At 51.5% G+C, this 13138-nt stretch overlaps 2 protein-coding genes across 2 annotated transcripts in view; both read left to right on the plus strand.

The window, feature by feature from the left end:
- LOC100905442 (zinc finger protein 596) overlaps window positions 1-8654 on the plus strand; it is a 12990-nt gene extending 4336 nt beyond the window's left edge. Inside the window, exons 4-5 of the mRNA XM_003746660.1 lie at window positions 4461-4889; window positions 8227-8654. Coding sequence (XP_003746708.1) covers window positions 4461-4889; window positions 8227-8654 — 857 coding nt within the window. The remainder of the gene's footprint in view (window positions 1-4460; window positions 4890-8226) is intronic.
- A 2725-nt stretch (window positions 8655-11379) lies between these two features.
- LOC100897788 (uncharacterized) lies at window positions 11380-12918 on the plus strand. The gene is made up of 4 exons (XM_003746609.2): window positions 11380-11526; window positions 11704-11850; window positions 12217-12354; window positions 12462-12918. The coding sequence occupies exons 1-4, from the start codon at window positions 11394-11396 to the stop codon at window positions 12779-12781; spliced, it is 738 nt and encodes a 245-aa protein (XP_003746657.1). The 5' UTR covers window positions 11380-11393; the 3' UTR covers window positions 12782-12918.
- The last annotated feature ends 220 nt before the right edge of the window (window positions 12919-13138 follow it).

The raw sequence follows: 13138 nt of genomic DNA on the forward strand, positions 1-13138 counted from the left end.
GGGAGCTTCAAGAGAAGAATTATCTGATGAAACTCAAGTATTCGGTCGCGCTCTATCAAGTAAAGTCCCTGAGTCATTCATTCGTTCATTCGTGTCATTCATTTGCGTATGGGAGATGGGGTGACAGAAACGAACTTGCAGGAGGAGCTGAAACCTCAACTCCGCGTGGTGGAAACGATCTTCGAAACGTAATAATGGGGAAAGGGGACAAGTTATCCATTTGGAAGCAATGGATCGTCGGAGGAGTTGAGTTGAAACCGCAAGTCAACGTTGAAGGAAGCGTCGGCGACATGTAAACCGAGTAGACGAGAACAATAAGGGGCTATTCATTAAAGAAAAGCGATCGATGTTAGCCTCAATGGAAGTACAATAATGCAATGTAAACATGTTGAATCTCTCTGCAGGTTGTGATTTACAAGATTTTCAAGTTATGTTAAATAAATTTGTCTCTGTCTCTTCACTGATGCTGTAATCGCTGTGGAAGGTACAGTGCTGGAAACTCGGTAGCAATATCGGTCGTCCGGTAGGTCGTTAGTCATGTTGGCCGTGATTCGGTGCTCGCGCGTCGCTGTTAGTGCCCTAGTGCTGAGGGCTTAGTGCTGTAGCGGTCTGCCTCTCTCAAAGTCGATGCCGCTGCTCAAGGCTTTCCTCTCTCAAAGTCGCTGCCGCTGCTGCTTGGGTCGCTGCGAGAGAGTCCTGCCGATTCGAGGCGCTGTATTACGTCACATCCGTCCGAGTGACTACGTCACATCCGTTACACTTTGCCCTCTCTCAATTCTCGCCGACAGGCGAGTCCAATGACGTCCTTCGACGTCAAAACAGGTGGCATCGTGCAGGCTCACCGGGAGATATCGGAAAGGGCCCAACTTCACGCTGAGAGCGAGAATGTCTTCCGCGGAAGCGTTCTCACCGCCGCTTTGAAGAAGCCCTCGTGGACCTAAGGGACGAGAAGAGCTGCAGCCGCTCCCCGATTATTCCGAGGACGCATCCATGGGGAGGCTTCAGATAAGGACCGATGGAAGCATAGGATGCCGGGAAGCTATTTTTCCAGTCTCCTGGTGGAGTTTGCATGACCGTACGCTCAATGATGACTCAAGATCAAACAACTCCGTGGAAGCGTTTCACCGGAGTCTCCGGCGTCCGTTCGCGGCGGACAGCGCTGGGCTGCTGAAGTTCATCGATGGTCTAAGGGGAGCGCAGGTGAACAAAGACGCCCAATGAGCAAGCTACAGTGCCGGATTCGCGGCTGCGGAAAAACAGAGCCGGTATATGCAGGGCAATCAGCAATTCCGAGGATATAGATCGACAATATTCTAGTACGCTCATTGAATTCCTCCGCGGAATCGCTCATACGAACGAGATGAATCCATAGTGACCGCGACCAAATCGTTCCCTCGTGGAAAGGGGATTTCATTGTGATTTTGGTTTGTATAACGGGAGCTCATGGAATTGATATGAACATGACGCTCACGAGCGGATGGGAAGTTGATGGGACTGTAACCTTGTGAGATCGATCGAGGCATACGCGATGAGGATGGATTGATTGTTGCTCCTTAATATCCGCTGTTGTTTGCTCCTGAGAAGTTTATCGATCAGAATGGCCGTAAACTGACGGGTAGGGAATGAAACCTTCGCAAACGAGTACGAATTTGGCTTGAGCTCGGAAAGCTTCGACGGTTGCGTCTCGGAGAAATCTACATAGTTATCCCTATCCAGGGATCAGCTGAGTCAGTCATTGTTTTCCTCGACCCCATTGAAGCGCAACGAGAAACCTCCTCTCCCACTCGTCCTAAGACAGGTCCATCAGAGGTGCACCCACAGACGCCCGGGGGACACCGTGACCGAGTCGACGTGCACCGAAGGGACGAACCCGCTCTTGAGAATGAATAAAACTTATGCACATGAATCTCTCCAGGCCCGGAATGTAATCGGAGTTTGGTCGACTGCGATGAAGAGCTTCCTTCCCGCGGGAGTGATCCGGAGCTCTGCTGAACACCCTCGCGGAATAGCGTCGAGCGTCGCGCTCATAAAACACAACTCCCACTGCACCTCGATTTTGCGGTGATCGCCAAAATGATTCCCATGGGAACTCTCCCGGAAGTCCAGCGGCAGCCTCACAGCGGATTGACGGCTCTTATCGCGAAGCACAATCATGGAATCGGAATACACAGATGAATGTGCCACATTGATTGATGCTTGAAGCAAGAGTATAGTATTCTCTACGTCCCAATGGGCGGAGGAGGAACAGGTTCTGTCAGATCACATTTGATGGAACAGTCGGTGAGATTGTCATCATCGAGTTTACCGGCTGCCATCAGCGGGATATCGCTTCCTTCGAAAGTTACACCCCATCGAACCGCACCTCGCCCTGTACACGAGGCTTCCGATGCTTGACGTATCGATCAAAATGGAACAATCGGGGCTTTCGATTCTCTGGTTTCATTCCTGAGAAGAGCGCATCAGACCGCTTGTGGATCGCTCCTGTGGCTACGGCGAAAACAACACTTTCTGAGCCTCGCGGCTCGGCTTACGTAGGAGCCTATCAAGTCCGGAATCGCATCTCGGTACCCGAAATGTGCGTAGAGGGAAGCTCGGGTGGCATTGCTCAGTCGACGACTTGGCGGTCTCTCAAGTGTCTGGGGGCATCATGGTTTCCCATAGAGACGCAGAAAGGCCCCATTATTCATTGCTTTGGAGTTTAAGGGACCCTTTCGGCGCGAAGAGCGTAACCATGAGCTCGGAGTGACTTCGAGGAGGAAGGATTAAGTCGAGGTCTGAGCTACGATATCGAGAAGGCCTGCCCCGGGCATCATAGGAGTACAGTGCGCCACGCGTGAGATGCCTCCTGGCGATTGACTCGGCATTTTTGTAGAATGATGTCCTTTGTTCAGAAGAGGCAGGAAATCGGGTCGGACCCCCGGAGAGAGATTCCAGATTGATCAGCGGCACGATTCCAGGCTCTCAATGAGCATAATCGCGAGAGAAATTGACAGAACACCACTTTTGTGCTACGGAATTTGAGGCCGGAATCGAGATATGGCACCAGAACTTCCAGGACAGCCTAGACGAAGCTCTCCAACTGTCAGAGAAGGAAGATCATCCCAATCGGGAACCAGGAAGATATCTCATGTGTCCAGAGAAAATAATAATCTCCGAGTGCATAAAGAAGCCATCTGGTGTGTTTAAGGAGGCGTTTTCATCATCAAGATCGAGAGGATGAGCGAAGAGCCTTCGTTGACGCGGAGCCATCAGGAGGGAAGAGAGGGGACGGTAGGGTTTGACCTCGGAATAGGTAAATGTTGAGCTCAGCGAGGAGAAAACATTCAATCTCGGCGATCGGAACGGACTCCAAGAGTATCGTCACGATTAGCGCGGGAATTCTCGACTCCATTCCGAGAGAGACGATGCGGAGATTGCTCATTGTCAGTCATGGTCGGGGAAGCCGGTGGTCGCCGTGGGAAGCTCTGATTCATTTTCGGAGACATGTTCCGGAACGTATTTTTATGATGATCTATGAAAAAACAACAGAGAGATACATCCTTTCGCCGTGCACACAGCCACCCGGCGGGAGAGATCGAGGATCGGTCCCGAGTCAACCTTTGTTGTTTGTACCGGCCTTCGAGGAGTCCTAGTTTGAATATTGCAGAGGGCCTTTGAGGATCGTCAGTAAGGCTCGTTAATAGCAAGGATACAAAGGCGATTCTTGCATGCTAGGCCCGAATCAGAGCCGAAAACTTCGCGCCCCCCCCCGCGACGCTTCTCCACAATCATTAGGGCGAAAGCGGGGCTCCACCAAATATCCGCGGAGAGGACATATCAATTCGAAAGAGTTGGTGAATCGAAGTGTCGATAGTTTCGTCTCATGACACGTTCCACATGTCCTGAGACCTTTTACTCCTAGCCCGACAGATAGAAGCGGTCGGCTCATGGCAGAAGCCGCGCCAGGCGAGAAATATTTGATGGTGGTCTCGGAAAAAAGGGTATCGATAATTCCGGGTTCCGGATGGTACATCAGAAGAAGCTCCGTCGGGCGAGGCTACTTCACACTGACGCGAAACATTTCGGTCGCCCAACTTCCCGAACGCAGGCTGCGACGGCGGGGGCGCCCTCTACTGTGTATCTTCATACGATGACGCATCGCCAGAGAGCCTCTGAACCCTGGCTCGTTATCTACAAGAAAGAGAGATGGCCCTGTCTGATTGCTAGCTTCCCTTCTCCATTACTTGAGCTGCGAAGTACTACAAAAGATCGCAACGTTCGACAACCTGTCCACTAACTTTTTTCTCTATTGATTTCAGACCTCATAGAGACTCTGCCTTCCACCTGTCGATGGATCGCACCAACTTCGTCGCCCGAATGATTCGCTTTCCTGACTTTGAGCTCGCCGTGAATGAGTTCTTGCATGCGCTCTCAATTGGGTATTCCTAGCTCAACCCTAAATCCATTCCCTTGACTTGCAGAAAAAATCCTACTCGACTCAGGCGAAACAGTTTTGAAATGCAACTGGTGTACTTATACGACGGCACGATTGAACCACATGGAGCGACATACGCTAAGCCACACGGGAGAGAAGCCCCACTGCTGCCGTCAGTGCGAGTATCGTTGCGCACGTCTGGACGCTTTACGGCAGCATGAGAGGACACACGCACGCACAAATCCTTTGACATGCAGCAGGTGTGGCTACCTGGCTCAGGATGCCGAAGAAGCAGCTTTGCATCAGAAAGTGCACTACAACATGTGCGAGGTGTGCGGCCGCGTATTACATTCAGTTCGGGCCTTGCGTCTGCACCAACGCGAACACCTCTGGAACTGCAGCTTCTGCAAGTTCAACTCGGAGGACGCGGAAAAACTTGCGGAGCACGAGACGATGTGGCATCTCGATGTTGGAGGTCTATGATGGCAACGGCCCAGAAATTCTGGAGTCCCCGAATACTTGAAGTCTCTTCAGAGGAACACCCGTATGACGGTCCTTCGCCGATTGTGATGTGTATAAAGCACCAACGCACACTCCGCACTCTCCCGGAAAGATCCACAGACCAAGATTGCGCGGATATCGTAGAATAAGTAGGTAGTCGTCAGGCGATTCACGAGTATGAGGGGTATTTAATAAAAGAAGGCTTGCTCACATCTGACTCCTTACCGCGGCTCGCGGACTCCCATTGGAATCCTCCTTGATCACGACGTCCCTGCATGTATGATTGAAGTCGATGGAGGGATATAGCGCATCCATGGGCTCGTTACTCTGAACACTCGATGCGTATTGGAGTTTACACAATGGACGCTCACCCCGAACGAGGGGAGTGGGAAATTAGGCGAATTTCTTCCAATCGTCTGACGATTTGAGGAGAATCATGAGGAAAAACGATCCTCCTCTCGAGCCCCTCAATCGCGTGGCGGAGCATTTATGGATCCCCGAGTCATCAATTTCAGGCGCGTATTCAGGGGGGTCATTCATATTGGGGGCCGATGCCCCTCCCAAAAACCTTTGTTTCATACTACCTCTGCCGCCTTCTGGAACCGATTCCCGAGTTTTCGGGGCCGCAGTCAGCCCCCCCGAAAAAAGTTCTGAATACGCTCCTGATCATGTTCCAGCCGGGGCCCGGGGTCAACCTTCGCTAAGCCTGAAACAACAATGCTTCATGATTCATGAACTCATTACGATGAGTCGAATGGTTAAAAAAATCGAAGTCTGGTTGTCATCCAGAATCTCAGAGTCATCTCTAATGGGTCCGCAGGAGGCGCTTTGAGCTCATCTCTCTTGAGAAGGTCTGATGAGCTGATGAGTCATCCGCGTTCCTAGAACATCCGAGCGCGAATCCGATTGCGGTCATGAGTCATGACTCTTCACTTTTTCGGCTATCTCATTGCGGACTTCGGAGTAGATAGAGCGCAGAGATATTCACTGATCGACTCTTTGGCGATTGCTTGATGGACAATAATCAGAGTTACCAGATTCCCGACAATTCGCTCTGTTGGCTTCTCAATAAGGATGGACCCGAATGCATTATCCCCACTCCAACCTTATCCCTTTTTCTGGCGGCTGAGAGAAATCGTTTGAAGTGATTAAGTTGGAGATTAGGTGGTCGTCCTCCGCTATCCCAATTTTGATGAAAGTGAAATGCCCGAAATACAGGAAGTCTAATAAAAATTAATCGCAACGGGTGACGGGTGACTGAGCTCATCCTCATCGATAGGGTAGTATGGCTCGGTTGTGGCAGGGGAGGATTTCGGATGGTACTCTTATTCCAATAATTACTGCGGGACGCTGACATCTCTTCCTGCCCTGAGCCTCACCGCTGGCGCTTCGGACATCGCAGAAGGGACTGAGGGCTCGGAGGATACCGTAGGGCATCAGCATGCGCGCCAGGAATGGAGTCGCTCCCGGTCAGCGTAACCCTGCCCCTATTCGTCATACACAGGGGAAACGGGGTGTTCTCCTTGTCGAAGCTCCGAGATTCGGGGCTAAGTGTCCACTCCCGATCTGTGGTATCAGACCTCCGCCTCGGACGGGCTTTTATGATGATTTGATTTCATCAAACACTCTCCCAGCATTTGGCCCTCATAATATCTAGGTCGGCTTCATTGGTTGGAACATAATTGTCTATGGTCAATGCACATCTAATGTGAGCCATCCCTCTAAGGTATCGACAGCGAAATCTAATTCCTTGGCCATTGAGATGCATAGAGGTGTTCTCAGTCCCCTCCACCCCTAGGGTATCGAGAGTTACTACAATTCTTGATTTTGGAACCTCTGTGATGAACTTTCAAATGACAGGGAGTACTCCCGTGGATGCATTCCCCGTCGAGGGGAATGCATCGCTTGTAAGGCCGAATATTCTCTAAGGAAATATCTCTCTTATCATCTCTGACTACATTAGTGACAAGGGCGTGTCCAGCATTTTCTATCGGGGGGGGGCAAGTACTTTTTTCCGATGGATAAATTAATCAATGAGGAGGAAATCAAAGACAGCTTTCCAAAAGTCGACCGAGGAAGTATGAACCTCAGGGTATCGGTAGGGCCATGGCCCCTTACCCTCCCCCCCCGAGGGCAACGGCTACCAGTTGATCACTTTCGAACATCCTGTATCAATGACAGCGATTCCGCAGATCTTCACGAGTCGCTGGCAACCTCGCTGTTTCAGCCGAATACCGCTCGACTCGGGCAAGATGCTCGTTAAGTACCATTAGTGACTCATGGGGGTCATGCACATTTGTAGGCGACAATCTCAGCCCGAGCCTCAAGGAAGAATTCGATAAGTAGTTTCTGATCCATGATCCGCGGGAGCCCTAAGGGGGACCCGATTGATTGATATCTATGGCTATCCTTCCCCGCAAGCTCCCAAGAGTTGACGAAATCGGAGGTCACGACGCGGAATGACCATCCACCGCGAACGACGCATTTGCGCGACCATGAATAGGTATGCTTCATGCGCTAATTGAGCTGTTCAATCCCGCCTTTCATGCGTCTCGGGAGTTACGCGCATATCGTCATGCTCTCAATCTAGCATCCTCGACATGAGTATGAGCTCCGTCGACGGAAGTACCGAGAACGATTTCTTCAACTGTCGAGGGAAGAATCCGCGGCAGGTCACTTCCTGCTTGAGAAGAGACGAGCTGACCCGATAGCGGGTTGGAACCATAGGCATTGCACTCTCCGCCGAAGTCCAACTCTCGATCGAAATCGATCCGCCGAGACTTCACGGTCTGATAGCGCTGACTCGATGACGGCTCTGAAGGGTCTGAGTCATGGAGTGCAGAATTTCTTGGAAAGAACAGTCTCGCCTTCGGAAGATGCGGAAGCCGATCAGCATCAGAATACCGTCCAACCTGATAGAGAAAGGAAGGGAGATTGAGGCCCTCCTCTCCTCCTCTCCTGTTCACCTGTAGACAGCAGTAAGCTGGGAGTTTGAGTTGAGTTCCATTTGAGTAATTTGCAAGAGAGGGAAGGAGCGTCATTCTTCAATCATAGAGGAGTTCCTTATCAGTCTAAGATCTGAGTCTCTTCATCAGAAAACTACAAAAAGGCACAGGACCGGTCTCGCAACCATGATAACTTTCCGTTCCTCTGGTTTCAGGTTTCTCCGAGCTGTCAGAGCCTCATCCACGGATTGTTTCCAGAGAGTTTCCAAACGCCGCGCCTGACCATCTCTATGACATCCTTGTACTGCATGCGTTTCAAATATAACACGTGTCGCCATTCACTAAAGTCACTTGTTATTTTTACAGTTTCGTCGTCGTCCGATGCGATTCTGACTTGCGATTTGTGCGAATACGAGACGGTGCGCCCTAATCATCTGCAGCGGCACGCCCTGATACACTCGGGAGAGAAACCCCACGCCTGCCGTCAGTGCGATTTCAGATGTGCGCGTCAAGATGCCCTACGGCAGCACGAGCGGACGCATGCCCGAACCAATCCTCTAACGTGCGCATCGTGCGGCTTCCTGTCTGAGGATGTCGCTGAAGCCCTTGTGCACCAAATCGTTCACTACAACAAGTGCGCGGTTTGCGGGAGCGTCCACCACTCCGTGCGGGCGTTGCGTTTGCATGAGCGTAAGCACGTGAAATGCTGCAGCTTTTGTAAGTTCACCTCGAAAGACGCGGAGCAGATCACGGTTCATGAAGCGGAGGAGCACTTGGATATCGGGGGCGTCTAGAAAACTGGAAATATCTACGGAGGCAAGCCTTAGGTAAACTTAGACCTTTCAAATTGATATCGTGCTAATATATTTTCGTAGGAACCGTGTGTACGATAAAGTTTATGGTAACCATTCGTGATGTGATTTTCTTCCGGGGATTTGACTTGTTCAGCCGCAAGCTGTGCGGATTGAGAACAAAAGTCGGGGGGCTTCTTAGACTGGCAAGTTCCAGCAGATGGGTCGTCGGATCGGGACCACTTGCCCAGAAGCGAAGCGAAAGATCAAGTTCTTGCGAATCACAATGGCGGAAAAATGCGAGAGCCACTCGAGGCTCCATAGGAAAGGAACCTCAGCGAGAGAGCCCGGCCTGTGTACTGTAGGGGGAGCGGGGATCGAAGCAACTATCATAAGATAGTTTCGAGTCGGATCCGTTGGTAGTGCTCAGGATCTTCGCTAGAGTCTCATGGCCGCGTTTGGAGTCGACGGCATGATCCCTTCGAGGTCTTTCCGGCAGCCTGTCATAATTTATGCTTAAAATTCAGTAGCGCAATAAATGAATAATATTCCCACCCAGCGTATTCTCTTTACTTGCCTGAAAGCCGTCACGACATGGATTGTCATTTTATTCCATTGATCGCCGAGCCGACGGGATCATCACATGTTCGCCCGAGCTGTTGGGCGGATCTACCGGTCAATCGGACTCCGCTCATCGAAGGTGAGAGCGTACAGATTCGAATAGCGCAGGTACCGCGGAAGCCCCTCCCACATTCAGAGCACTCCGGAGACCTGCGGACCCGAGTCTCCAAGATTTGCTCAAGAGCTCGAGAACAAACCTTCCAACCAATCGGAGTGATCATCGGCTTCCTGCGATGGTCAATGCATCCAGAGACTCGGTGAGAGTCTTCGCAGAGTTCTCAAGTTCGTATGGAGCCGAACCACGCGGGAGCATGACGTGCGATTTGTCTGGCTCTCGACTCGCGGGTCCTGAAGTACTTTGACCTCTAGAAGCTCCGAGTCATCTGGGCGCCGATCGTCGGGTTGAAACAATCATCCTTGCCTCATGAGGAATGACTGCGGTGGCGGATCTGCGTTCACGCAACGCGTGTATGCCCGCCCGACTGAAATGTCCATGACGGCAGTTTAGGTTATGCTCGTGCTTTCGCTCCGACTCGGTGGCAGGTTCATCTTCGCGGATCACGAGCTAGATAGCCTGCGAGCGACCAAATCTTCAGGAAATTCGGTGCCGTATTCCCTCGATGAGCTCCCGCCTCGAAGTATTCCCTCAGTATCAGGAGCAGTCTCTCCCCATTCCAAAATTCTAAAAAAGAGTCCCTTGCCTGGGAGCCGCATCATCCCACTCACAGTTGGGGTACAGAGTTGGGAAAGTCCGGATCTGGTCCGGCTTTTGCATCAGGAACCTCCCGGCCTGTTTAACTTATTGGCGGAGCTGGTTTGATTGGCGCCGGTTCCGCTGCATTCTCGGTCTTGCTTCTCATCAAGACGCTCAATAAAGGAAGTGAGTCTGACTGAGTTTTCCGGGGACTCCGTGGTATATCGGGACAGCGGGGACTTTTCGCGGATCTGCATAGTCAGATACCTGTCGATCGCCTCTTATTCCCTCACGAGTTTAAGATAGCCTAGGTACGAAGAATCTCAGGTGCGGCAACGATGACATCGGAAAGCGCTACCGACATGCTGAAATCCACCGGCTGATCGAGGTTGAAAGATGGCCATCCGGCGCAGAAACAACTTGACTTCCGCGATTACACAAGGGGGATCTGTTCATCTATCTGCTCTAGATAAGGAGCTTTCTGGCGTAGCTGGATCAGATGCCCGCCAACAAGTTCAGAGGATTAGTGGAAGTTTCCTTCAGGGAATAGGGTTTTCGGTAGCTGGAAGCAAGTTGGTCAAGCTCACGAATAATCTCATCGGGAGATGCCGGACGACATCGCTGGGATGCTACAGTGATCGGACGCTTCTGAAGTCGTTTAGGCTCACCCAGGACGTGAAATTAGGGCGTCAAGAAGGGCGGATATCTATTTCACTCGAGAGCTCAATCGTAGCTTTAATTGATCAGACGCAGCGAATGCCAACTCCCCTCTTCCTGTCATGCCGGTGAGGAAACGGTATGGTCGCTCGCAACCGTTCGAGCCGTTCTGAGCAGACCTAACCCCCGGTCGATCGCCAACGCCCGAGCCACAAGCATCATCGGCGATCGGCGCTCGATAGGGCAAAAATCCAAGATTCGGAATTCACCACTGGCTTCACTCCACCGTCAGCGAGCAGCGGATGGAGAGACTCATCCAGGCGACGCAAACTTTCGAATGGACAGCTCAGACGTCAGACGGGCAGTCTCCGTCGCGGCGGGAACTCGTTCCCCTCCCTCAATCCCTGAATCATTCCACGAATACGATGATTTCGTACGATCATTGTCGTCATGTACGACTTTTTTCCACTTCTCCCGGAGATCGCGAAGAATAAAAATGTTAGGATTCTTGTGTGCCATTGGCATCAGTATTTTTTCCATTGGAAATGGATTCATCTTTCGAGGTCCGTCCCAGCGGCGGATCCGTGAACATATTCTCTCTCCTCCTCGATTTGAGCTCTGGGGATCTCTTTCAATGGTTTGCTCATCGGGATCAACGGATCACGTGTTGTAGTCTCTCCAATATGTCAACGAAGATTCCCTCGCCGAGAACGGACCGAGCGCCAGACGAGGAGACGAGCAACTTTTTAGAATGGCCCAGTTGGAACACAATGATTATTGAGACATCCTTACTTGTATTCGCTGTCTCCGGATTATGTGGTTCAGTGTACTCCTCTCCAAGCTTTCCTTCGAAGAGAGAGACCTCGAGCGGGCCAGCTGCAAGAGGTGAACAACTTTGCGATGGTGAGTCGGACCCTCTCTATCTGAAGACTTTATTCCTCGACCCGGGCTCAGCAAATATTTGAGGGTAGCCTCTCCAACCGAAATGACGTCCTCTTCCAAGCGGGACTCGCTCTTGAAATGTCTGTTTTCGTGATCTCTACGATTATCGGAAAGATGAGGCCGATCGATCGATTCCAGAGGGTTATTTCAACTTGAATAGCAGAGCTCGGCTGAGCTTCCGGAGAGATGCGTTCGCAAGGTCCCACTCGGAGCGGACGAGTCAAATACATTGTATCGATTGTGGAGCGAGCGGTATTCCTGAAGAGGTACACTGTTTCAACACCGGTAGGTCGACTTTTCCCACCAGCACCGCGAATCGAAGGCTCGGAGACCACATGCAGCGGTTATGTCTATTCCCAGATTGCCTCTGCTCTGAAGCTCTTGTGAGCCTAATGGCTCCATCGGGAGAGGCGAGCGGACTGAGGGTGGAGAAATTCATTCAGCTCGCCAAGGCTCCCGCCGGCGCCGTCGAGTCGGGGCCTTCTGGGTTCTGGGTTCTGATTTCCGAGATGAATCGTCGGCCACAGTAGGGTATCCCATGGCCGGGAGCGCGTGGGGATTCCTCCAGAGCCCTCCCATACGTTGAAGCCCTGCAGGAGTTCGATGAAAAGTTCTGGCTGCGTCTTAACCTCATCTTATATTTTTGGGAAGACTTGACCTGGAACTCGGATTCCGCCTGGACATGCGAGGCAGAGTTCCCCGATGAGAAATCGAGGGTCGAGACATCACTAATCGAATGCGTCAGTGCCTTCCGGGGCATCTTCGAGCTGAGGAAATGCGTCCAACAAGGTCAGTTTTGATCTAGTATCCATTCAAGCTTTTGAGGCTCCAAACCATTTTGAAAAGAGCTTCTGCGGGAAGTGTTCAGAGAGTCTGATGCCTGCTCCCGTTTCCAGATTCCTGCGTGGTGAGCTTGTCCCCGAGAGGCCGTTCCCGCGATACCGGCAAGAAAGGTCTCATCCCCATAATCGTTCTAGCATTGGGGCTAATTGGTATCGTAGCCGTACTGGTACTCTACTTGCGAGTCAAGGAATCGCGGTCGGTGTCCCCAATCACAGTTCGAAGCCAGAGTCAGATGGAAGCTCCACGAACAGAGTTCACTCGAGCACATGAGCTGAACTTGATGAGGGAGTCGGACTCGATCACACCATCCGCTCCTCCAGACTACGATGCCCCGCCTGCTTACGAATCCTGCGTGAAGTCATTCCTGTCTTGATTCGATTATCAGGGAAAACATCTGTGGAGGAAGCGAAATCTTTGACTCAGCCAACCGTGAGCCTTCCGATGAGAGCCCAGAGATAGAAATGTTCAACCGAATTTAGATTTGTACACGAATCGTAAATATATCACGAATATTCTCATGAGGCGCGGAGAAGTAGTGCTTAAAATGAGGGGAATCAAACTTTTCGTCGTAGTTGTCTGTGTGCGACTCGCCGTCCGAAACCCAGGTCTCTGGTCCAATGACTCACCGAATCGTCTCTCACTCGCCCGGAGTCCGTGTGCTCTGGAGTCCGAGCCTACCGGAGAATCCGTCTCCCTTGTCATCATCAAGGGGAAGATCTTCCTGATTGGG

This window comes from Galendromus occidentalis, unplaced genomic scaffold (assembly GCF_000255335.2).
Source record: "Galendromus occidentalis unplaced genomic scaffold, Mocc_1.1 scf7180000077500, whole genome shotgun sequence".
Taxonomy (NCBI): Eukaryota; Metazoa; Arthropoda; class Arachnida; order Mesostigmata; family Phytoseiidae; genus Galendromus; species Galendromus occidentalis.

What these genes read in the sequence shown, in the direction of transcription:
- LOC100897788 (XM_003746609.2), top strand. Translation starts at nt 11,394, where the DNA reads ATGATTATTGAGACATCCTTACTTGTATTCGCTGTCTCCGGATTATGT. An exon ending in AGGTGAACAACTTTGCGATG is followed by an intron (nt 11,527 to 11,703) that starts GTGAGTCGGACC and finishes GATCGATTCCAG; the next exon opens with AGGGTTATTTCAACTTGAAT. An exon ending in GGTACACTGTTTCAACACCG is followed by an intron (nt 11,851 to 12,216) that starts GTAGGTCGACTT and finishes ATTTTTGGGAAG; the next exon opens with ACTTGACCTGGAACTCGGAT.